Consider the following 26,627-nt stretch of genomic DNA (forward strand, 5'->3'; position numbering starts at 1 on the left):
TGCATTCCAAAGGTTATGGCTAACCTTTCTGAGCACGGGTATTCCCTGACTGGACTTCTCAACCAACATGAGTGATTTTTCCAAACAGCCAGTATCTGGTGCCATCAGCAGGGAAAGTAGAGTGGCAACAAAGCCAAACCTTTCAAAACGGTTTACAGCTTGTTGCATCTTGCTGCTTTTCTTCTACTCTTCTCTCAGTTGTTTTCTCCCAAAAGTTTGCTTATGGATATTTTCTGTCCAAATCAGAACACAGTTGACTAAATAATGGGCTTTGGCATATGGTTTAGTTTACTCTATTTTAATGCTGTTTTCAAAAAGAACTTATTTTTCAAGCTAGTCTTGGTGTCATGCCCTGAGAACCTGCTTGCCAGGAAGAAATCGGAAGATGGAGGAAACTGCCTGAAAATAAGGGCTGGAGGGATCTGGCTTGCGGAGGAGACTATTAATTCTCCACTCCACTGCCCTGGAGAGCCATTCACACCTGTGTATTCAAATTCTGATTCTCTCTTGAATTCAGTGAGATCAGGGTGATAAAATGTACCTCAAGTATAAGAGTCATGGAAAGACATCAGTGGTGAGAGTAGGTAAGGAATGTTTTTACTCAGCCCCGCTTGGTAAAATTAGGTGTGCAAAAGGTATCGTGTGGTTCCCAGAGAGAGGAAGAGGTAGTCTGAACTGAAACTGCAAGAAGGGAAAATGATAGAAAGGGAAAATGAAGGTCGGATGCAGAGAGCTATTTTCTGAGCAGAAGAGCAAAGGACTGCATGAAAATAGCTAAGAAAATAAAAAAGAACAGACCCAGCTTGTTGACGGTCTGGAGTAGGCAATAAGCCTTTCTGATCTCTGTTTTCAGTGATTCATGTTATTTGTTAAAAGCTGTGGTACATTAGCAGTGGGCCTCTTCCCACTCCCTTTGAAGGCATCAGCAAACCCTCACTGGTTTTAATCGGCACTGCCATCAGACCTACTATGTAATTCACTCCCCCGTTGAAAAGTTTGGCTCTGCAGGGCAGAGCGCTTTACAGGATGCAGAGTCTTTCATCTGTGTACTGGCTTTCTGCTGTCTTGTTTTTTAGAAGTCTTTAACTGCACCATTTTGGATGTGTTTCTCTTTGTCCCGAGTCTCTTTACTGTCTTTTGCAGCTGGGATCTGGGAGGCTCATGCCAGACAGAACTCTCCTCTAACATCTGTCTTGATGGTCAGGGATGGATGATAAAACTCAGCATTAATCTTAGCATTTATAGCATTTAAACTTTTTTATTTTTTCCACCCAAATGGTTTAATGAAAATCCAGAGCAGTAAAATATTCATAAAATATTTACACATCAGGGGACAAGGAAGAAGAAGCTCATGATCTGATCCTGAGACACTAGTGGTGGGGCAGAGCAGGCAAAATGGCTAGGCCAGCACTTGGGGCGCTGGGTCAGTGGTTGAGATCCAGCCCCGCTTTCTTACTGCCTGGAACTTTTCCTGCCTGACCTGAGGCAAAGCCCTCTGTCCATAGTTTTTATCTGGTGAAATGGAGTATGTGACCAGTAACACTGAACACAGTGGCTTTCCTTTTCCAGGTGTTGCAACTTTCCGGTGTCTTGCACCAGATGGAATCTGGGAGCCCCAGGGACCAGATCTCAGCAACTGCTCTTCTCCCTGGATCAACCACATCACTCAGAAGGTAAAACCTTCCCCACACCGAGTCTGTGTGCTGGCCTTCCTCAGCTCCTTGGCTGTTTCACAGCAGAGAACCCAAAGTGACCAACAATCACTCTTAAAGCATGAGCAATCTGTAGTAGCTAAGAATTGCAAGGAGAAAGAAGGACTGTAAAAACCTGGAAATTAAGGGAAAGAGGGTGAAGGAAAGGCAAAGAAAAGGAGCTGGAGAGTGGAATTAATGTAGAATGAATGACAGTTCTTGTTTGTGGCAAGAAAAGGAGGAAGAGGGAGGAGGAGGTGGTGGGTGGACATATGAAAGTGCCAACTTATTGCAAAAGGAAACTTTCCTTTGCATGAATCCCCAGGGATTTTCTCCTTCCATGCAATGCAGGATAAATCCTGTAGCTGAGAAATCTGTACTGGAGAAAGGCAAGCTCAGTATGAAATGTTTGCATTGTGCTACTGACTTTTTGTTCTTAACTTCTTCCCGAACTGTAAAAGGACTACTAGAATAGAAAATAACACTGCAGTAATGCGTTACTTTTTACTCCTAAGTCCCTTGATGAATGTTTTGTAGCACTTCATCATTTATCACTGTTAAAAGTGCATTAACATGTGACAATGGAAGTTCAAGACAAGCAGAGCTTATTTGGTAGCAATATGTTGAACATTTTTGTTATTAATGCACAGTGGTGCTTTCAGCTGATTTCATTACAAACAGAGACCAGATGTGTGTTTACGCCACAGAGTCTGTGGGCTGAATCCTTATTATAGCAATTTGTGTGGATTTATTTGCTCCTTTAGCAGGAGCAAGAAAGTCCCAATGTTGCAGGCTAGCTGCGCTACAGCACGGTAGCAGCACTGCTGCACTCCAGGAACACTCGTGCTCACTGGTGAACAGGTGACCTTACAGATGAGCTTGTTTGTCTTTCTCCTCCCCATCTCCCATCTTAGCATCTCAACAACCTGTGAATAACTAGCATTTACATCCCCAGTCAATCCTATCCCACTTAGTCTGTGTTTATACCCATGCCTCCCCAAAATGAGGGAAAGATATAAATTCAGGCAAAGCTACAGTGACACAGAACAGCTGTTAGGAAGCCCCTGGTACTTCCTGGTGCTTTTGTCCCACACAGGAGAGTGGGCAGCTCTCCTGCCACATGCTCAGGCTAGCTGATTAATAAAGACTGCCTTTGCTGCCATTAGCAGCTGTGCAGTTCTTGTTTTATGACCCACGTACTTATCCTGGAGGGGTTAATATTGCTTACTCCAGTCATAATTCACCCAGGCGGCTGGGAGACCTCTTGCTGCTCAGTGAAGATGGCTAGGCCATTAGCCATTAGCAGAGGGAAATAATAGCCTGCACTGATGAAATTTCCATCAAGGTTAGGCTTACTTTATTTGAAACCACAGCTATCATTTGCGTAACAAATGAGCCCCATTTAATTTGTTATGCGCTTTCAAAGCAGGCTAAAATTGAAGAGCCAGGTTTTCAGAGATGCCCAGCAGGCCACAACTGGGACTGTTTGTGGGTTTGGGGTTTTTTTGGGGGGTGGGAGGGGTGGAAGAGGAAGAAAGTGTTGTTTTTTCTGGAGGAATTTAGCTATGTTCAACTTCGGGAACCTTTCACAAGTTGGTGGGAAGACTAGGGGTGTCTGACAGACAGCTCTGGGTCTAACCTTTTTGTTCCTGGGTGGCTGGGATCTTGGGACCATGTGGTCTAACCACTATGGAAAGCTGGATTTCAAATTACTTGTGAAATAGCCGATAGCCACATGGTATCCCTGCCTGAGTGAGGAGCTTTAAATCACCACTATGCTTAGAGTCAGGGACTGGTATATCTGTACACTGGTCACTGGTTTCATATTTCCCCACTGTGGACAGGACACCACTGCTCTGAACCTGCTCCTTTGGCTCTCTAAAGCTGATAAAGGAGCCTTCTTCCTCCAGGCCAAAGCCAGCTCCCCTTCTGGATGCTGTGAGGCCAGCTGGAGGAAGCAGAAGTCAGCCATGCAATGGAGGTAGGGTATGTCTGTCACCTGCAGCTGAGCTCTCCTTTTGTCCCCAGCTCTCAGATCCTCCCTGGTCACCCATCCCACTGCCTCTGTAATCATAGCACTGCATACAAAATGGGTAGGAACACTTAAGCAGTCAAGATTTATTCCTACCCACTGTGTCTTCATTCTTGTCTGCTGTGTGCCTCAGAAATTCTTACTGCAACCTGCTGGGTCCAAACTGCTCAGGAAGAAGGATGATGGGATTCCCTTTCAGCCAAACCAGAAGGAATGGCAGGGGAATGCCATACTTGCTTTCATGTATCTATAGTGAAGTAAGGATTGTTACTTTCTTCTTTTCTTTTTCCTGCTGTGCTCAGGCTGTACATTGGGTTTTTGCCTGCTTGCATCATAGTATTAGGTTTTACAACTCTCTGTTAGCTTCCATTAGAGTTATTGTGCTTGATGGAAGATCAGAACAAATGTCCGCTTCAGCAATTCATTGCCCCCTTGACATTTACTTTAACTTTATTGTTGGTGCCTACCATGCCCTCGTAACATTGCAGGAGAATAAACTTGCCAGGGCTATTGAATTATGCACTGCTGTGTGGGTTATTTCTATACTGAAGCAGTAAAAGGAAGCAAAAAGGTCAGCTTTGGATACATTGCATCGTTCTAATCATGAGGTCATACATTCAGCCTTAGCCTGTTTGTTTTACCTCTTGCTTTCATCAGTACTGGCCTTTGCGCAGTATGTGATATGCCTGAAAATGTCTTTCCTTGCTGCGGCTCTCAGTTGTAGGTGATTCCTGGGGGGGAGAGGCCCCACTGGGCTCAATTTTGAGGCTCTGAAAGAGAGAATAACCTCTCTAGTAGAATAAGAAGTGTTACATCCTCCAGGAGTATCCAGGCCTAAGGGTGAAGGCAAAGTCTTAATGATACCACAGTGCAATACTACATCCAGGATGCTTCTGCCAGTTTGTGTTCAATGCATTATAGTGTACTTGAAGCAGCAGATGCTGCAGCTGGCACATTAGTAATGGGATGTTAAATGCAGATTCCTGAAAGTTGTTTGAATATAATTTCAAATACAGTTTTTCACTGTTCTCTAAGTCTGTTGTGCTCTGTAGAGAACTGCCATACACCTCTTTGTTGGACAGCCAGCATTTGTAACGTGTCAGTTATATCCTTAGTTATCATCCAAGAAAAGGAAAAAAGCAAAGTTGAGTGGAATGTCATTTTCTTCTTCAGAAAAAGGATGGTAGATGTGCTCTGACCATATTGCATGAATGAAACCTCTGCTAGGGAAACAAAATGGCCATGAAGTCTTGGCAGTACTGAAAGCTGCCCCATAGCCCCATGCTGGCAGCTGGTGGTGCCAGATGAAACCTGTCAGATGTTTGTCCCTTCAGAAAGTGACATCAACTCTGTGGTCTTTGGAGCTGACTGATCCATCTGTGAGCCACTGGTTTAAAAATCCTCATTCAGACTTTCATACCCTCCTTTTATATCATTGTTAGCCCCAGGCTGCAGGAAAATATTTTTGCCACTGATGTTTCAGCGCACTTGCTCTCTTCCCCAGCATCTTTTATTTCCTCTGAATTTTCTTTCATAAATTGTTCTTTGCAGTTTCCCCCATTTTTATTCTGTTGACCTCTTCTGCAGTTGATCGCTTCTGAGAAAGGTAGGAATGAAGCAGCAAACATGCTGCAGGAGAGTTGTTAGCCTTTCCAAACAAAACTCCATAATTCATAGAATCATTTCAGTTGAAAGGGACTCTTAAAAGGCCATCTGGGAAACAGGGACGCCTACAGCTACATCAGGGTGCTCAGAGCCCCATCCAGCCTGACTTTGAGTGTCTCCATCACATCTCTGGGTAACCTGTTCCACTGCTTTACTCTGCTACTATTACTAATTCTCTTCTTTGAGTATATGAAGCAGGCAAGAATTTATGCCCTATCTAACAACTATTACTTCACAGTCATTTCGGCTGTAAGAATAAGAGAGAGAGTAATGCAAACTAGGAAAATGTTAGCAAGTGTTGCACAGTGCAGTTTCAGGTGCGTCAGTGCTCATTTATAAGACTAGGTAGAAACCTGCCAGCATGCTCACATGAAAGAGGGGGAGCAGTTTCTGACAGAGACAGAAGAATCTGTTTTGTGTGTTTGGATTTTGACAGGAAAAGCATTCTCTTTCCTTCAAATTAGCATTCCAAGACGAGATTTAAGCAGTTTGCAAAAAAAGCTAAAAATCACCCAGAACAACCAGACATTAAATTTGGTTTGAACAGAATGCTTTCTCTTATCCCATAATCCACTCTTTGCTGTTTTTTTGTTTTTTTTTTTTTTTCGAATTTTAATTTTTTAACAGTCAGTGCAGGAAAAAAAAAAAAGATTCAAGTCAGAAAGAGTTACTTATGCATTTTTCTCTACTTCTTCCTGCCTTGCAGTGACAACTTGACCCTCTAAGAACCTTGTAGGATTGTTGCCACTTCCTGTGGATGTGGTGACTATGTCAAAACTGCATGGAGAACACTGCACAGAGAGCTTCCACGTGAAGCTCTCAAAAGAATGAGGGAAGCTGGCATTACCATGTCATATGACCATCATATTGGGTACTCTTTGCAATATGCTTATAGGCAGGATGGGAAAAGTGTCTCAGCTCTGTTGTGGGGGCTTGTAGCTGCTGCTTCTGGGTGACACTGAAGAAAGAAGACTGGAATTAAGTGGTGGTGCCAGGATATAGGTCATTAGTCCCTCAACCAGACACACTGTCCAAAGATGCATCAGGAAATTTGAAATGAGTTTGTGACCCAAGACTTGACAAATGTTGAGTATTAATATGCCTTTTCTCAGGCCTTTCTTCAATTTTAGGGTTTTTATTTGGTCAAACAAGAATTCTTCAAAGTTGTTTTTAGAACTGGTGATCAGCGTAACATAAAAGGAAAGGAATTTATTAATGATCAGCCCACGTTGTTTTTACAGACAGGTAGGAGCAATGATAACTTGCAGTTCAGTAGAAGAGCCTTGTTCCAAGAAAAGAACACTCTTGGGTTTCCCTTTGTAGCAACTGAGCAATTATTTTTGAGTAGGGCAGTCTGAAAAGATACATCCAAGAGAAAATGTAAACATCAAATGTGAGTAGCAGTTTTTTTTCTGAGCAAAAGCACTTGCACTTCTGCAATTTTCTGTAATGTTTATGAAAACATTATTTGTCATGATACACGTTAAGCTTCAGGGACAAATTGCAGGAAAATCTTGAAGTTGATTTTTTTACATAAAGGAATTTGATGGAGTTCTTCTTTAATGTCATGGGTACCAACAGAAGAGATCGAAAATTAGCCTCTATGCTGACAAGTGGCCTTCTTCAGCTGCTTAGGAAAACAGGCAGCTATAAGGATACAATCCGGTTTCTATGGCATTAGCTTTGTGTGTAATAAAGAAGAAATAATTCAGTTTTTGAATATATGTTATCATTGCTCTATTGGGAAGAACACCACATTATCTCCTTTATTTGTCTTATCTATGTCATCATATGGTTTAATTCTCCGAAGATGAGCATATGAACATCTTCAGTTAGTTCTCATTAAATCAGATGGGCTGTTGCTGTCAAATTGATGGAAGTAAGTTATTCATTTATAACTGAGCTAATTGATTTACTGGGAGGTAGAAGCTCTGCCTGCAGTATTTCCCTAGAATCCTGTTTTTATAATAAGCACCAGATATTGAGAGAGGAAGATAGATATCTGATTTCTAACTCTTGGAAGATGAAACAATTGGAAATTTCATGTGAAGAACACAGTGGAGTTGGTCATTGAGCCTGACAGAGAATTGGGGCTTCATTTAAATGTCATCCTGTGTAACTTCTCTTTATGCCTGACATATTCCCCATGGATATGCATTCCAGATCAGAGTAGCATGTAATGAAGAAGGATCAGAAAGTTGCAATAGAACTTCTGTGGTGAATTGCTTATAGAAAGGCCATAGGACCAGCTGCTCTACCCTAAGTCCTTGTGGAACAAGAAGGGATAGGGCAGAAGGATAGGAGAGCAATACAGAGCCAGTAAAAAAGTGAAAAACCTCAAATTAAAAAGAAAAAAAAGAACTTCCCAAATAATTATGCAGTGAATTCCACTACAGGTGATTCATTAATTTTATGACTCAATTAGGTAATAAAAATCTTTTAGTAGGAAATACAGCCAAACAGCATACTTGATTTTCCCTTCCTACAGGCCTTTGTTTGAAGCCTTAAGCCTTTTGTTCCTGAGTTAGTATGCTTTTAAGCTAAGAATCACTAGGCTTATTACAGAAGTGGCAGCCATTGTGGTGAGGAGTACATCTCCTGTGTGCAAGTGCTAAGTGTTAAACTAGTGCCTATTTAATAAATCCATGTAATGGGAATTGACAGTATTTTTTCTCTTGTTCATCTGGGCTGTGTCATCTATTTTTGTTCCTTCTGCAAGGAACTTTTTTTGTCCGGGAGTTGTAACAGGAATCACCTATTCACTATCAAATAATTTTCTGGAATCAGAATCAGCTCTTTCTTGACAGGAGAGTCTACATACATGTTTCCTTCCTGAGAGCGTTGCTTTGCAAAGAACTGACTCACTTAAACCTGTGAGGCTGAGAGGACTGGATTAATGTCAAACTAAGCGCTAAGGGTCAACCTTTTATCCTGCTTTCTCCATTACAGATGAAGTCAGGAGAGATGGCTGCCAATATTGCCCGAGAGCTTGCGGAGCACACCAGAAACCACTTGTATGCTGGTGACATCACATACTCCGTGTCTGCCATGGTTCAACTGGTGAACTTACTTGATGTGCAGCTCCGAAACCTGACGCCAGGTGGGAAGGACAGTGCTGCACGCAGCTTGAATAAGGTAAGAACAAAGGTCCTGGGGAAGGGACGAAAGGCTGGAGAAAGGTTTGGCTGTTCCTGGAGAGCTACTAGAAATCTCTTTCTGAACAGGTGCCATTTGAAGGCAGTGATTTTTTTCTTAGTAGACAAGAGTACCTGGCAGTTTTTGTTTACAGTGTATTTTATTCTGTTGAGGAATGAAACAGTTGTAAATGCCGAGTGTACTGTTGGTGCTGGGAAATGTATACCCTTAGATGTGTAGATGGATAAATTCCAGGTACTTCGTCATGGTCTCAGCTCTCATAGCTCAGTATGAGAATAAGTCAAGTGATACCATGGCAATTATTGTGGATTTGTGCCAGTGTGACTGAGACCAGAATTTTGTGTAGCATTTCCAGTACTGAATCTGTCTGAGTAATATAAACTAGAAAATCTGAATTTTTAAAACCCAAAAACGCAGAGTCTGATTTTTGATTTTTCATTGTGTAACGTCAAAAAATGCTGAATGTGAAGTTCAAATGGGCTCTAGTATGCATAAACATAAACAAATAAAAGCAAGCAAAAATTTATTTACACTTGAGATACATTTATCAAAGAAACATAAGATGTCAGCATATTTACATCTGAGGTGCTGAAGACGACTTTGTATTAGAGGGCCTTTGAAATGATTGCCTATCACATAGCCCAGAAGCACTTTTCTACATGATGACTCTGTGGTTTCTTTGCCCTCTGCCAGAGTTAAATGTACTCGCTACATATTAAAGGCGCTAGAAGTTGCCAGTTGTGGGAGAAAATACAGGCCGTGGAGTCTGCAGGAATATATTTAAATATAGGGTTTCCTTAGACTAGGGCCCTCTTCATCACGGAATCTCATGTAAACACATGGGATAAGACTTACTTGGAATTCAAGCACTGCGCTGTGCAGGCCTGTTATCAGAACAATGACCAACTGAACCTTGTGGCTACCAGCATATGGCTCTATTGGCCACCTACTTAAGAAAAGACCCCAAATTCTGCTGTTAGTAATGTAGCTGGCTCTGACAGTCCTGGCATCCATGTAAATGTAAAGAGAATTTTATTGTGAGGTTATACAGGGAAAAAATGATCCCAGCTAAGCTTGAAGTTTCTTCCATGTCTTCAGACGAGACGTATTTTTCAGTGAAGTAACATTGTCTTTTTGTTGTAAGATACTACTGTTGACATATTCTCTTTTAAATGTGAAGGGCTTCAGGATTGTTTAAGATTACAGCTGCGTGGGAACTGAAGTCGTCCTGCATATCATGTGCTTTGCATGTGCTGTGAATTGGGTTATCCTGATGCTTGTAATTAGTGCTGCTTCCAGCTATTTTATAACCGTGTCAGAAATAATTGTATTAACTGTTACATCAGCATAACATTTCCGTTATAATCAAACCATGGTTTTGTTTGAAATTATGGTGATATCTGACAGTATCAGGTAAAACCAGCAATTAATGTCACCTACTAACAGGTTTCATGATTGTAGTCTGCTTGCTCTTCTGAATATGCCCTAGCCACACCCAACATTTTGTCACTTCAGCTTTGCAAGCACATATTTTTCATCTTTTAAATCCCACCTCCTGCTGTTCATTCCAATTACACAGAATGGGGCTGTGTCTTGGTGACGGGTGGGAGTTACCAAGGGGACTGACAGGTTCGGTGAGGCAGAGCCACTCAGCTCTGCTGTCACTCCTGTGGTTCCCTTTGCAGGTTTTTCATCCACCAACAGCTTTGCACAAGCAGCTTATACAAATCAATTGCACTCCACATTAAAATTCTGGACCGTGTGGAGTCCTGCAAAACAGCGACGCGAATCAGTGATCCAAATGACAGGTTCGGTAATTTACTTGCTCTCATTCCCCACTTAATTCTTTAGAAGAGCAACTGTTCTGTGTTCATTTAAGAATGCATGAATTTGGCTTGGAAGTAGTATTGGGCAAACAAAAGGCAGCAGAGTTACTGCTCCATTTTCCCCTTCGCTGATCAAGAATATTTCCAAAAAAAAAAAAAAAAAAGAAAGAAAAAAAAAAAGGAAAAACTCATTTGCAAGGAGTTTTAGTTAGTGTTGTTTGGTCAGAAAGGAGAAATAAAGTGAGCATTAGCCATTAAATATTCTTTCAGTCATTAAAGGAAATGTGCTGGGGATTTGCCTTCATGCTCCATCTGAAAGTAGTCACCTGTGCTCTTTTACTTTTGTCTTTTTTTTTTATAAGCTGATGTACAATGAATTGAAATAAACTGGCATAATCAGAGTTTTTAAAAGCCATCATCTTTCAGGAGCCACTTTCTTGTCACTAAAAGCTTTATGCTTTCCACTGGATCAGGCTTAATTAAGGTAATAATTGTTGTATAGCAGACTGGTGAGACCCCCGAGTGGATAGCTCTGTAATTTCCAGCATGGCTTTCTTTGATCTCCATTTGTCTGTAAAGTCTTCATAGGGCCACATTTACCCAGGGGAAGATTTCCACTGTTACAAATTGATGAATTAGAAATTGAAATTAGGCATTGCACAATACCTCGGTGTATTTTGTTTGTTTCGGAGCCTCAGAACTCTCAGGGACAAATCTGGCTCTCAGCTGTACTAATGGGATGGCACTGCCATGAGTTGAGAGTACAAGTCACCCTTTAATCTCCCTGGAGATTCTCCATCTCCATTTTCAACCCAGGTAGATCTGCAAAACACAACCCAGCAAAGACAGCAGCTCTGAGCAGCCAGACTTTAGTTGCACTGTTGCAGAGCAGTCTCATGTTTGCTCGTTGTTGCAGACAGCCTGCTAAGTCCCATCGAGGTAAATAAGTGCCTATTTGAATTTCATGACACGCTGAAGTGCAGTTATCTGGTAGGAGGCATGCAAGTACATATCAACGTACAGTCTTAAATGTGGCTCTTATTATAAAGGTGGGATTCTTTATGGAAAAGCTATTCAGCATATGAAGTGTTTAGGTCTAGTAATTACAAAGGAAAGGACAACTCAATGTGAAAGAGAACTGGAAAGGTTAGCCCTTAAGAAGCAGTTTAATCTAAAGAGGAGAAAATGGTCTCAACTGGAAATATTAAATCTGATCCGCATGTCATTCTTTTGCAACCTTTTAGGTGGCCCTTTCTGCATTCAGAATCTCTGGGGCAGTGCACTCTCCTGCAGTTCTAGGCATGACCACAAAGCTGGGCCATGAGAGGCTCTGCTTGGAACCAGAGAATTAAGCACGCATGTCAGGATGAGTCCCCACTACTATCCTGCATACAGCTTGCTCCCTGCTTGTCCAAAGCTCTGCTACAGCTCAACATGCCATCAGCACTCTCCAACTGCACAGAGCCCACACCTCTCTCGTGTAAATAACAGTTAGCTCATCTTTTCTAGCCTAGTTTGACATGGGTATATCATGTGTGCTTTCCAAGGAAAGGTGGTCTCTCGAGTACCTCCACCTTACTTCTCCCACCGTCTAACAGCTACTCTTGCAAAGCTGCATGTGTGGGCTTTACTGAAAAAGGACTAACCTGTATTTCTGGATCCCGTCCTTCCTGCCTTCTATTGCTGCCTAATTCACATATTTCCTTTGGTTTGGTTGGGTTTTAGGAGCTGTTTAAAAGAGAAATGAGGTTTTTACGTAGGCATTTTCTTCAATTTTTTCCCCTTGTTCTGTCACTAACTTGTTTTTTCTATTCCGTCTTTAATTTGCTGTCTTTATGGACTCAGCTTCAGAAAAGGGAGCGCTCTTGCAGGGCCTATGTCCAGGTATTTCTTGTGTTTTTAATACACGTCCAGTTGTTTGACTGAATGACTGTGAAGTGGTTCATGTCTGTCAATCTGATTTTTACTGTCTCTGTGGCAGCAAGCTTTAAGGTTAAGGTTACAGGATAATATGACCTTTCAATTATTCATTTTCCCTCCACGCTTGCCCAGTTCCACAGACTTAACAAAAATTTGGGACAAAAGCTCTTGGGGGGAAAAAAAAAAAAGTGGGGGAAAATAAAAAGAGCTCTGACAAGACCTGTTCAGCCATTGCAGTAAGCAGAACTATATGGATGCATAAAGAATGCGGAAGTCCTGCTCACAAAGATGTCTCCAAACCAGTTGGGTTTCACTTGCAACATGTTACTCAAATAATGGCTGTATGCATATTCTTGGTTTCCCTTCTCCTCTTGCACTTGCAAATTTAGAAACAATTCAAAATTGCAGCACTTGACATAAGGGAGGAGGTAGAATCGTAATGAAATGCAGTGTCCTCACAGAGGGATGTAAGAAGGAGGAGAGTGCTAAAAACTAAACTAAACATAGGATTAGGAACATAATGTCCCATAAAGTTCACCCAGCTGCAGCCTGAATTTTGCAGGCTTGCATTGTGTTTTACGTGAACAAAGTCAAGACCCAGTGTCTTGGAAAGACTGCTTGTAGTCTTTACAAGAGTGAGGTCTTGGCTTATGACATTATTTATCCTGTCACCTAGGCTTTTATAGCATTTGCTCCAGTGACTTTTATATAAAGCTGTTTGTATACTATGGGTGAGTTAATACTGCTTTAAGAAATGTGAATGTTTTACCCCCTAATTTCTGTCTTGTGCTTATGGACTTTAGTGTTGTACTTATGGATGGTTGGTCATTATTCATATATGTATGCAAAACAAGTGTGAAAGTGAAACCCACATTTCTGGAAGGGACTGCCTATAGCTGCTCTATTTCTGCAAAGTCAAGCTTCCTACAGCCCATATTGACTTTATTTTGTGAGTACATGCTTCATTTAGCGTGTGGGATTAGGTGGTTTAGATTTCCAGGGCATTCAATATAACAGTACACCTCTGTGCTGGCAGCCTGTCTGTATTTCCTTTGGATATGGTTGTGACAGAAAACCATCTCTCGTCTATTTCCTTCCTTACACATTAATGGATAAAGATGAATTGTGAAATTATACATCTTGTGGCTGGTCTAGCCTTTCTTAAGATCTCAGAGAAGGTAACTAGTATTTTAAGGAATATTTGCACTGCATTTCTTGCTCCCCATCTAGCTGTCTTGTCCACTGGTAAGAGTGTAAATGTAGTTAGGCTGGCTTGACCATGGTTCATGCAGCCCTGTCAGAGATCTTGGGTACTTGCTCAGTCTGTAGTTGTCCTTTCCCTAGCTGCACAGGAACATTCTGCGGACTCAATGCATGCTCCTGGTCTTTTTGTCTTCTTTCAAACAGTAGTGAATAGTGCACATAATATACTCTACAAAAGCTTGGCATTGATAGAATAAAATCTGAATTCTGCACAAACTTAAACTTACCTTTAATTTCAAGGACTCCTTGCCTTTCACTTGGAAAGGCTACTGGTGTGTTTAAACATTAATCATTTGCCTACTACTTTAGTAGACCAAAGCTGATGAAAGCTCATTGCCTGAGCTGTTTAGTATAAATATGGACAAAGCTGGTAAATGTATTGAAAAGGACAGTCTGGTAATGGAGGACTTGAAGAATGAATTGGATGACCTAATTGAACCTTTCGACTCTACTTTGTATTATATGGGGGTAAAATAATGTATCTAGACATATTTTCATACAGTATGTTTCCATTTGCAAGCCATGTAGCTCAAGTCACAAAAAAATCTTGTGGGGGAGAGCTTGTCTGTAATAACAACTGAATGTGACTGCACATATTCCTGTTACATGCCACTTATGCTTCACAGGCAGTGAAATGTCTTGAACTGTCGAAGGCAGCTTTGCAGAGCTCTTTCAAAATAATTTAAATGGGCAAGTCCTGGACTTTTTGAAATTAATGGGAGGTGGGAAGTCCCTGGAAATATGTCACCAGTGACATAGAGATTGAGTTTTCAGGCTTTCTGTCATGATCTCCTTGTGCTAGTCCCTTTGTCATGAAGAGTGTCAATGGCTGAATGCAGCACACGGGGCTGTTGTGCATGTTGAAGTGTAGCTGCAGTCCTCATTAGACAAAGAAAAACACAGTGCAGAGTTTATATGAGAGATGCCCACTAACTGTAAAAATTAAAAGTACAACTGAGAAAAGTGGATTTGAGAAAAGAGTGGGTAACTTGAGAAGATCATAATTACTAGTATCCGTCTTAATGGTTTATTGGGGCTGACAAACTTGTGGTGGTGAAGTTGCAAAGCCCTCTTGAGCCCATAGTAAATTAATAATTTAAATAAACTGGTAATCTTGTGAGTTAGTCAAAGATTAGACTATGAGAATGCAGTATCAGATTGTCGCCTTATCTTTCTTGGTGGTACCATATTTTAAACAAATAATTAGATTTGTCTGTACAATGCTACAATATTTCTTGAGTAATAAGCTCAGGAATTTTTTTTTTTTTTACTGAAGACAGAGCTTACAGAAGCCCCTCCTTTAACGGAAAATGTGGTAAATGATGTTTTTTCTCTTAAAAAAAATAATAACCAATCTAATGGGTGTTGTAATAATACATGTTAATAGAATGACAGGACAGCCACTTGGGGATTTGGCCATCTCAGTGACATTTTAAAAACTTCCAGAGGAGCTTTAACTTGCAATAGTAAGAGACACCTAGAGAAGGTGATATTGCTGAGGTGGATGTCCAGTATGGATGGAGTGAGCTTGGAAAGGTGTTCCATTGGCTAAGTAGCGTTAGGCCAGGTGTCTGACTTTTCGGTGGCTGAGAATGATCTGTGCACAGATTCCTCTTGAAACTGTGTCTCCTGTATGATCAAGCCCACCTTTATGCAACACACTGTTCTTGGCACTCTATTTTGGGAAGGGAATGACAGAATCATTGTGCAAGAGAGTGAGTCACAACAGATGACACATTTCACAGAATCACAGAATCACAGAATTGCCAGGGTTGGAAGGGACCTCAAGGATCATGAATCTCCAACCCCCCTGCCACATGCAGGGCCACCACCATTCCACCTAATGCTAGACCAGACTGCCCAGGGCCCCATCCAATCTGGCTTTGAACACCTCCAGGGACGGGGCATCCACAACCTCCCTGGGCAGCCTGTTCCAGTACCTCACCACTCTCTCCGTAAAGAATTTCCCCCTGACATCCAACCTAAATCTCCCTTCCCTCAGCTTAAAACCATTTCCCCTTGTCCTGCTGTCACTCACCCTTTCAAAGAGTTGATTCCCCTCCTCTTTGTAGGCTCCCTTTATGTACTGAAAGGCTGCAATGAGGTCACCCCGCAGCCTTCTTTTCTCCAGGCTGAACAAGCCCAGCTCCCTCAGCCTGTCCTCATAGGGGAGGTGCTCCAGTCCCCTGATCATCTTTGTGGCCCTCCTCTGGACCCTCTCCAACAGCTCCCTGTCTTTCTTGTACTGGGGGCTCCAGACCTGGACGCAGTATTCCAGATGGGGCCTCACAAGAGCAGAGTAGAGGGGAACAATCACCTCTCTGTCCCTGCTGGCCACCCCTCTTCTGATGGAGCCCAGGATCCCATTTGCCTTACGAGCTGCAAGGGCACACTGCTGGCTCATGTTAAGTTTTTCGTCTACCAAGACCCCCAGGTCCTTCTCCACAGGGCTGCTCTCAAGGACCTCTCCTTCCAGTCTGTATGGATGCCTGGGATTCCTCCGGCCCAAGTGCAAAACTCTGCACTTTGCAGTGTTGAACCTCATCAGGTTCACCCGGGCCCACCTTTCTAGCCTCTCGAGGTCCCTCTGAATGGCATCCCGTCCTTCAACTGTGTCAACCACACCACTCAGCTTGGTGTCGTCAGCAAACTTGCTGAGGGTGCACTCAATTCCGTCATCAATGTCATTGATAAAGATGTTAAAGAGCACCGGTCCCAAGACAGACCCCTGGGGGACGCCGCTCGTTACCAGCCTCCACCTGGACATAGAGCCATTGATGATCACCCTCTGTCTGCGGCCTTTCAACCAGTTTCTTATCCATCGAGTGGTCCACCCATCAAATCCACATCCCTCCAGTTTGGAGATAAGGATGTGGTGGGGGACCATGTCAAAGGCCTTGCTCAAGTCCAGGTAAATGACATCGGTCGCCTTTCCCTTGTCCACCGATGCCGTCACTCCATCATAAAAGGCCACCAGATTGGTCAAGCATGACCTTCCTCTGGTGAAGCCGTGCTGGCTGTCACGGATCACACGCCCTTTCCTCATGTGATCAAGCATGTCATCCAGGATGATCTGTTCCATGATCTTCCCAGGCACAGAGGTGAGACTCACCGGCCTGTAGTTCCCAGGGTCCTCCTTGCTCCCTTTCTTGTAAATGGGAGTGACGTGACCCTTCCTCCAGTCATCCGGGACCACACCAGACAGCCACGACTTCTCAAATATGATGGAGAGCGGCAAAAAAATATGGAACGCTTCACGAATTTGCGTGTCATCCTTGCGCAGGGGCCATGCTAATCTTCTCTCATTTGATGGCTGTAGCCTCAATTGATGACTGATGTGTGACATAAACCAATAAGAATTTTCTGAATTTCTGAATTTCTTTCAGAGTTGATGTTTGTTCCTTTTTCCAAAGATCTCTCTCCTTACATTGAGGCTTTGGAGTAGTAGAAAACATTCAGTGTTTGTCTTTTGAGGACTGTGAAATTGGAATTGGTGTCAGAGATTTCTTCCACGCTCATCAGCAAGTGACACAAATGTGCTGTTTCTCAGTTTCTCATCTAACAAAGCTGTGGCACATTCGCAGAATCGCAGAATTGTAAGGGCTGGAAGGGACCTCCAGAGGTCATCAAGTCCAGTCTCCCTGCAAAGCAGGCTCCCTACAGCAGGTTTCACAGGTAGGCATCCAGGCAGGTCTTCAATATATCCAGAGAAGGAGAATCCACCCTCCGTGGGGTGAATCAGCCTTCCTGGGCAGCCTGTTCTAGTGCTCTGTTACCCTTACCATGAAGAAGTTCCTTCACATATTGGTGCAGAACTTCCTATGCTCAAGTTAATGGCTGTTTCCCTTTGTTCTGTCCCTACAGACAGCTGAAAAGAGGTTGGCCATGTCCCATTGACTCCCACACTTAAGATATTTATAAACATTAATAAGATCCCATCTCAGTCTCATTTTCTCAAGGCCGAACAGTTTACTCAGCCTTTCCTCATAGGGGAGATACTCCAGGCCCTTTATCATCTTTGTGGCCCTCTGCTGTACTCTCTCCCTGTCTTTTTTGTACTGGGGAACCCAGAACTGGATACAGTACTCCAGGTGAGGCTTGACCAGGGCAGAGTAGAGGGGGAGGATCACCTCCCTTGGCCTGCTGGCCACACTCCTTTTAATGTACCCCAGGATCCCACTGGCCTTCTTGGCTACCAGGAAACACTGCTGGCTCATGGCCAACCTGTCATCCACCAAGATCCCATGGGTCCTTCTCCACAGAGCTCCTCTCCAGCAGGTCATACCCCAATCTATACTCATGGTTATTCCTTCCCAGGTGCAAGATTCTATGCTTGCTCTTGTTAAACTTCATCTGATTTATTGCTGCTCAGCTCTCCAGTCTGTCCATGTCTTGCTGAATGGCAGCACAGCCTTCAGGTGTGTCAGCCACTCCTCCCAGCTTTGTATCATCAGCAAACTTGATATTTGCTGATATTGAAATTCCCCTATCTCCTCACCAAGGTCACTGATAAAGATATTGAACAAGACTGGACCCAGAACCAACCCCTGGGGAGTACCACTAGTTACAGATCTCCAACCAGACTCTGCCCCGCCGTTCACAACCTTCTGAGTTCAGCCAGTCAGCCAGTTCTCAACAGACCTCACCATCCAGTCATCTATCCCACGCTTTCTCAGCTTCATTATCAGGATGTGATAATGAAGACAGTATCAAAAGCCTTGCTGAAGTCAAGGTAGATGATATCCACTGCACTCCCCCCATCTGGTGATGCCATCGTAGAAGGCTGTGAGGTTGGTCAAGCACAATTTTCCCTTGGTGAATCCATGCTGACTATTCCTGATGACCTTCTTCTCTTCCAGTTGCTTGGAGAAGGCATCTAGAACAAGCTGTTCCATCACCTTTTCAGGGACTGATGTGAGGCTGCCTGGCTTGTAGTTTCCCAGATCAAATCAATTCCACTGGCTTCTTGATACACAGGGAGGATAGTAAAGAAAAGAAAAATATGAACACTCAGTACAGTAAATGAGGCCCTATTAACATGGGAAAAAATATAGAAGTTTGCTGTAAGATTTAGTAGGTGGAAACAAGAGCTTAATAAAGGCTCATACCACAGAGACCAAACATGCAGAGTCCTCTCAAGCACAGATGTGCATTTGATTACAGTCTGAGCTCACCTACTTGCTTTTCTTGGATTTTTGGGCTGGAGCTTGGGGACATCATGAAACTGATGTCTTTCTCTGCAGTGCCAACCAGCAACCCCTTCCTGTACATAACTATGTGCTGCATTTGAGAGGCATTGCAGAAGTTAAAAACTTCCCAGGAGGTTCCCATTCTTCTTTTTGGTGGAGGTCCCACCCGATCCAGAAAGACCACAAACTTCTGGGTACAGTTATCATCAGAGCCATCAACCAGGCCAGCACTGAGATCCTGGCAGGGTCAAGGTGGCAGATGGCAGGTGGCTGCCATCAGAATCGTGCTTGTTCTCTTGGAAGTTTTTTGTATGCTTCATACTTCTAACATAGGCTGTTTGAATTGTTGTACTAAGCAAAAAATGAAAGGCTTTCCCCCAAAAAGTTCAAAGGCATTAAGTTTAGAGCTGAGGAAAAGAGAAGATTTTTTTTTTCTTTGCAAACTTAGTAGCTCTTAGCAGATAAAAGGTGTGTCTGGGACTTTGCCAGTAGTATTTAAAGTGGATTAATTCTGTTTTTCCCACTTCTTGCTTGCTTGCTTGCCCAGCTGGCCTCAACTTCTGTGAAGACTAAACGAAAGAAGCTCTTGAGACAGAGAATAAATTGAATTATGCCACATTTAGTTGTGTTCTTGTTGTGCCTGCAACAAGAAAGACTCTAACCTCCATTTATAAAGAAAGGGGCAAATTAATGAGGATTTTCAAGTTCCTTGTTTGGTCACTTAATTGGCTGTATGACAAAGAGCTCTGTGGTGCGTGTCAAACAACTTTCAGAGTCCTCTAATGATTTGTGCCTCGCTCGACTCCTGATGCTATTCTGCACAGCCTGTCAGGAGAGGTATCGTTGTTGAAGTGGCTGGAATAAATTGGCTAGCAGTGTGCATACAATGTAGTATATTAACTATAGCTATGGGGAGTACTTTTAGCAGCTTTTTCAAGGTATCTAGATGTTTGCCTATAAGCATCAAAGTGCTCCGGACTTTCATTTAATGTAATTAAAAGAACATCTGAAAGAAGTGTGACTCACAGCAGGGTTCAGTGCTTGGGCAGCCCTTTGTAAAAACTCTGTGAACTTAATATACTTCACAGCTTGATAGACCCACACTTGATTTATGTCAGTAAGAGCAAAAATATGAATCCCCACCCTGTGTGTTTCTGCTGCATTGAGCCTGTTAGGGGAGAAGAGGTTCAAAGCAGCCTTGGGTTTGTCACTGGCGTCCAAAATTTTTCATGTGGATGTTGGAATGTGGCCATATATTCCTCTACCTACAACTGAGCTTCATGTGCAGTAATGCTCTCACATATAACAGCAGAACTGAAAAAAAATCTCATATTTTCTATATTACTGTGTACTCACTTTCTGCTTAAGGCTGAGTCAGCCCTTAAGCCTGGAGACACAGGAAAAAGTCTCAGTGTGAATTGCTGTAGAGACCAGTGGGAGATGTCCCTTTGATTTGGACCACTGGGAGAAAAGATGAATCTCACAGACGCCCTAGGAGTTCCCTTGAAGGCTATGGATATTTCATCAAACAAGCATTTATCGTTTGCAAGTCATTTTCCTTTCTTTCTATATCTTTGCTCACTTCTCCTGTGTGATTATTCTAGCAGTTGCTTGTATGGTCTCACATCCCAAACAGTAGGGCAGATGATTCATAAATGCAGTTCTCAGCTTATTCTGCAGGGAAGATCTCATTAGATGAAATAGATCGTATGTTATTTCCTTCTTGGCAATCAATTCCTTTTATTTCAGTCCTACGTAAGGCCTTCTGACCTTAAAATATTCTTCCTCGTATACTAAGCAAAGCAAAGCCATAACCTGTAATTTGTAACCTTCTTTTATTTCTCAGATGTCCTTTTTTTTTATTTTTTTTTTTCTTCTGTGCTCCCATTAGGAGATTATTAGTAGTTCAAGGCCAGGATTGCAAACCTTGCGTGCCTAGTGCAAGACCATTAATTCCATACTTAAGCATTTTGTAGATGACCTGATTTTAATAAAGGTCAGTACCTTTATTCTCAGTGCACTGAGTTCCCAGTGCCACTGAAATTCAGGCTATTTCCTATAGTTCTTACACTGGCAGCAGAAACAGCTTTTCCCCTGGAACTATGGAATCACTTTAGAAATTCCTCTGCAGTGTCAGAGGAAGATCTCCATTTGCCTTCACCACGAGTAGTAACTGTGGGTTTTGGTTCAGTTCACTGAAACCGATGCCATCGGTTGTCAGTCACCTACTTTGGCAGGTGTAGACTGGTGCCTCTGGGTTAGTTCCGAAGGCAGAAGAGGAAATTAGCAGTATGTACGCTAATAATCTAGTTTCTTTTTTAACCTCTTGCTGTGGTTAAGCTAGGTTCAATTTAAATATGTGCCTATCCATTTCAGTGAATAACAGATGTTTTACGATGACCAAATTGTTTTGGAAAAAGCCTTAGACTGGCTGGGCTTCCCTATAAGCTGTGTTCTTGTGCTTTGACTAGAGACTAATTTTAATTTGGAATTAGAAGAACAAATGACAGGAAGAAGAACCATTGGAGAGCAAAGAGTCTTGTCAGACAGATTTGAATACACATCTCAGCTAAGAAACAGGATGTAATATCATTATTTAGCCAAGACAGCATTTTCCTTGTTTTGAGAGCTGAAGAAGTAACACTTGCGCTTATTTTTTCCTACATAACAGATGACTGCTTCACCATGTGCATTTCTTGCTGCAGAGGGATCAGGGTGTCATTCATTTGTCACTTTAAGGCCAAACGTTTCCTGAGCTGGCCCTTTTCAGTGTAATAACCTTGCCAAGGCTGGCTCTCCGTGTGTGCCCAAAAACCTGCTTTCATCCAGGTCTTCTTACCTGGGTGTCCATTTAGGCTGCACCAGGTATATTTGGAGTTAATGGAAGCTCCTCTTTTACTGGAGCTTTTTCTGGCCAGAGGCAACAATTGCAAACTTCCAGCAGAATTTGTCATCAGTGGCATCGATTGTGCCTTTAACTCAATTACTTTGGAGGTTTGCAAATATTGATAGCTTAAAAAGGGGGTTGTTTTAGCACTGTGTGTTTCATTTGAATACAGAGAAAAATTAGCTGTTCTTGAAGGCAGGTAAGCTCTTTTAAAGCACTCCCAATTTCTAGTAGGGAAAGGGAAAAAGAAGAGCATAATATTGTGATCACTGAACCATACCTACATTTCAGTACATCTGCTGTCTGAAGTGTTTTTCATATTCACTGTGCACTTTAGACCTGAAAGGGTTTTCATACTTTTTTTCCTCCACCAATTTACCATAAAACCTCAGGCTGCTATTAAAAAGTGGGATAATAATATTTTGTGCATGCTTTGAATAAAGATGATGATGCACTTGTTTTGGAGTAGCACCCAGAGGCATCAGACAGGACCAGAACTTCAGACAAAGCACAGACTAAGGCTGTAACTTTGTGTTTGCTCTCTGTGGCCTTAGCACCACTGTTCTAAGAAAAGGTGAGAAGGCTTTTCTCAGCAAACTATGCCAACAAACACCTTTTGTACAGGGGTAATTTTACAAGCACTGCTTGTTTCACGCATCAGTTTTGACTTTAGTATACCAGTGCAAAGCACAACTTTGTTGACGTAGTTCCTTCTGTACTAATTTTTGAAAGTGCATTGCATCAAATATTCCCTTCAGGTCAAGGAAGACAAGTGTTAGCAGTGTGAGATTGGGCTCTAAAAGTTATAAAATGCATTTCTTTTAATTAGAGATGTCATTGCAAAAGTGGTGCTTTAATGCCAGAGCTGCTATAGGATCTGAGGCCTTGATATAAGTTACATGCAAAATAATTTATAGTTCGTTTTCAGTCTCTTCTTAAGGAGGTGCTGTATTGCAAAGAAGGATGAACTGTGAATTTGAAAATTACTCTGCAGAGGGACTCAATCAGTATTCCCCGAGGGGCCTGCTGGTATTCATTTGGCATAAAGAGGTATTTTCTCACATACCCTTGAAAACGTGCTGTAACACTCAGTTCATTGGTGGGTATTTTTTTTGTGTTTTTTTTTTTTTTTTTTTTCTCTGTCGGCTGCTCAGCAAGAGGACAAAGTGAACTATAAAGGTTTAGAACATAGCACCCTTAGGACTTGACTGGAGGAGGGCTGCTGGTCTTCTAAGATTAGGATTGCTGTGCTTAAACAATGTGGCACAATGAGCTCCAGTCCCAAATTTGACGAGATTAGTAGGACTAACATCTTTAGGTGATTTCCAGGTTCAATTCCCATGTAAAGACAGATTTTACATTACAGAATCTATTTTTGTCAAAGGGTAATACTTTGGATTTTGGTGGGAGATATGATGGGAGACTCTGGATATGATGAGAGATAAGCCAGTGGGTGTGGTATCACTGGGTATATCCTCCCTCATGGGTTTAAATTGTGTGTCACATAGTCATGTATTTTGGCCAAGTATTTCTACAGGGGCAGAACATAAAAATAGGTGGAAAAGCAAACTTCAGTTTTACAGGATGAAGCAGCTGTCACAAAGGAAATCAGTGGGATATATGTGATCTCCTTTAGGAATGCACAGTTACTGAAGACTTAGTTACCTTTCGGCAGTACATCTTTTAATACTGTTTTATAAGTGTTTGAGAAGAAAGTTTTACATTTTGTTTCTGTCAGGACAAAATCAAAAAAATCTTGAGCCATATGTGCTTATTTGGGGGGAAAAAATTCTCCCTCTGCAGTTTGTAACATTTATTTATGTTGAAATTACACTCTTTGGTGCTATATAAATAATAGTAAAAGAGTTCTCCACCATTTTTTGTCTTCTATAGTTGATTTGTAGTCACTGTTGGAGACAGTGTATTAGATACATTCGACCTTTCATCTGACTCAGGATGCTTGTTCTTCACGAGCTTGTGTTTAGGAAGTTTAGTGTTTAATTTATAGGTAGCCTGATATCTTAGCATAGAGCCACACCTACACATCCTAGGATAAAAAGACAGATGGAAAGTCTTCTTTCCTGTCTCCATTCTGCAGGCTCTTCTTCCTTCATTTGTTTACACTTCTCAAGGTCTCCCTTAGTGTAATTTCTGTTGCTTTTATACTTCTCCCTGGGTGTATACATACTTGTGCTCTTCATTCTCTAAGCCCCAGCAACCTTGGCATTGGGTTTTGCAGTCTTTTTTCCTTTTTTCTGTATTGTAGGGAACACTGAGATATGCTGGAGCCCATACTTTTATTTTGCCTGAGGCTCACAAGTATGCTGTAGTTTCCTCGAAAGTTGTTCACCCTGTTGAGCTGTGTTTGGAAGAGAAGAAAACCACAGCAGCAGAAAAGCTTTAGAATGGGAAAGAGACAAGGTCTTCAGTGAGGTAGATGTGCAGAACTAGATCAGAACTTCCTTAGCTCCCTCTGAATGTCCCCACCTTCCTCAAGGTCACCAAGGGTCTCAGGTAACATTCATCAAGTCATCAGCTCCCAGGAGCACCTATCTCATACCTTCCTCATTTCAAAGGTCCTTTGTCAGGGCTAATCCTGCTGGTATCTGAGAGGCTTTACTGGGAGACTGGCACTGTTGCTTCTTTGCTAGAGCTTCATCAGTCCACAAAGTCATTGAAGCTGGTGGCAAACCAACCTAAACCTCAGCGAAATGCAAAGACACAGGCCAGTCTGTGTCCCATGTGCCTGCTTTCCCACAGTTCCCTTTCTCCTGTCCAATTTTTCCCAGTTGGCATCTGTTTCTCAAGAGACACTGTTGCTTTAACAGCTGTTTTGTTTCATTTAAACACCTACCTCAGCTCCTGTCCAAAATGCAAACATTTCATTAGCACCTCATCTCCTTGGCTTCAGCCCACAGCACTCAGCCATAATGAAGTGCTGCTCTCAGAAATATAATGTGGGGAACACTTGATTAATGCTCTGAGGCAGGTGAGGGGATTGACCCTCTGGGAAAAGCAATGGACTAAATTCATCTCGGATGTATTGCCAATGATGACAGTCTACCAACTTGCTCAGATATGTGTTAGGGACCTGAACTGAAGTCCTTGGAAATCCTTCTGGAGGTTTAGAGTCAGGCCCAGGGTGGCATGAAGTGGCTGTTTTCAGGCTTGTCACTTGAAGATGCTTCTTGGATGGACACACTGTGCAGAAGGTGGCACATAAGGCCTAAGTGAGGTTCTCTGTCAGGCTTTGTATGCACACATACTTTGTTAAAAAAAAAATAAAAAATGTATCTATATTACTTTTCTGAGGAAAATTCTTTGCAGCATGTGTTTCACTATAACAGAAATATCGTGGCATCTGTTTCATGTTTAGACAAATAGACATTACCTTTCCATCCAGAGCCAGAAGACAGACCTGCAGCAATGACTATTTCCACCATTCAGATATTGATAAAAGTATCTAGCATGTTGTTTTAATAGAGATTTAAAAACAACATTAGTAGCTGAGCTGAATGGATGTAAGGCAAATAGTAGTCTGCATGATAACATTGAAAGGGGAGAAAAATCCTCATATTCTGCTTTCCAGGAATGTAAGATCTTTGCAAGCAAAGACCATGTTGTATAGAACCTGCGCAGCAAAATAGACAAGGTTTTTGCTCACTGTGAAAGAGTAACACCTTCTTTCTGCCTGCAAAGAGATAAGCTACTTTAGTAAGTCACAGAATTTTATGAAGAGCTGCAACAGTCAGGCTTCAAGACCTTAATAACACCAGAAAAGCATGCTGAAATGCTATGGATTTTTAGTATTTCTTTAAATTAAAGTTAACCATTTTTTCCTGAGTACATACCACATTTGTTAAGATGATTTTTAGACTGATTTTTAGACTGATTTTAGATGATTCAAGAATATGTGTTTAATAATCAACTTAAGAAATTGATTTATGGCTAATAAGTTCTACTTAATAGCAAGTGGGAAAGGATTCCAGTCTTGCACTGTGAAGGCTTCACAGCAAAAAGTTTTTTGCATTAGCGATAGAGGAAGAGGTTTTCAGCCATTTCAGTTTGCTTCAGTGGTGGAAGCATTGGCTGCTCTATCCTTTGGAAACCAAGCTATGAGGCTCAGGAAAAATGCCTCTTAATCAAGGCAGTAGCTCTAGGTAGGGGAAGATTTACTTAAGGTAAAGGAGAGATTTGGCATAAAAACAAATGAATTATTTTGTCATGAGTTAAGTTGGAAAGTATGGGCTTATTATTGTCGGAACAGCCCAATTCTGGCTCAGTCTTCCAATGGGAGCTGCAGTGGTATGAGAAACTTTTAAACCTGAAGGACATTTAGGATGAAGATGCTCATGACATTGTCTCTGTTAATTGTCTTTTCTGGGATCAAAAGCACCAGGAGTGGCAGGCTCAGCTGTCTTCACTTTTCCGTGTACACTGCGGTAGCTGAATCTTCCTGAAGGTCACCTGCATACAACAATAAAATTTTATTCTGGTTCAGTGTGATTTTATTCTTCCTCTGCACATTCGTATCTGACTGTGCCTGGTGAGGGGGAGTCAGGATGCCCTAAATTCTCTGTGCCTTGTGTTGCCATTGTAATGCTCTTCTTAGAGTTCTGCTAGAGAGCAGGCCATGCTGCATCCTCTTTTCATACATCAACTTGAGGATGGGTTTAGAGACAGTCAGGAGTAAAAACTGAAGTGTTTCCATGAGTGACCCACGGAGTATCTTCAGGCTTGCAGCATGTAGAAAGCCCCCAGGACTGTCTGTCTTGAAAAACAGAACTATGGCTTTGATGCCTATGCTTTCAGCATGCAGAAAATTGTTAAGAGTGGCAACTTCATCTTAAAGGGAAGGTTGGTTTATGCAGTCAGTGATAGCTGGCAATGGGAGTGTTTCTTTGTGGGGCAGGCCTGTCGGATGGCTGACTCCTTCCCAAATTGAGACATTTGAAATGGAGCGTCTTATCTAAATCTCTGTGGTGGGAAATGCTCTGG

General features: G+C 42.2%; 1 protein-coding gene and 1 pseudogene across 4 annotated transcripts in view; one reads left to right on the forward strand and one right to left on the reverse strand.

Moving 5' to 3' along the window:
* ADGRL3 (adhesion G protein-coupled receptor L3) overlaps positions 1–26,627 on the forward strand; it is a 490,651-nt gene that overhangs the window by 385,308 nt on the left and 78,716 nt on the right. For 3 of the 4 annotated variants that reach the window (XM_090139058.1, XM_090139055.1, XM_090139056.1), the window contains 3 exons: positions 1,570–1,673; positions 8,338–8,523; positions 12,216–12,254. In XM_090139058.1, the coding sequence (XP_089995184.1) occupies positions 1,570–1,673; positions 8,338–8,523; positions 12,216–12,254 (329 nt within the window). The remainder of the gene's footprint in view (positions 1–1,569; positions 1,674–8,337; positions 8,524–12,215; positions 12,255–26,627) is intronic. The other variant, XM_090139057.1, reaches the window with a different exon arrangement.
* On the reverse strand, positions 16,792–16,887 carry LOC149918149 (U6 spliceosomal RNA; annotated as a pseudogene).

This window comes from Phasianus colchicus, chromosome 4, assembly GCF_987193195.1.
Source record: "Phasianus colchicus chromosome 4, bPhaCol1.hap1.1, whole genome shotgun sequence".
NCBI classification, from domain to species: Eukaryota; Metazoa; Chordata; class Aves; order Galliformes; family Phasianidae; genus Phasianus; species Phasianus colchicus.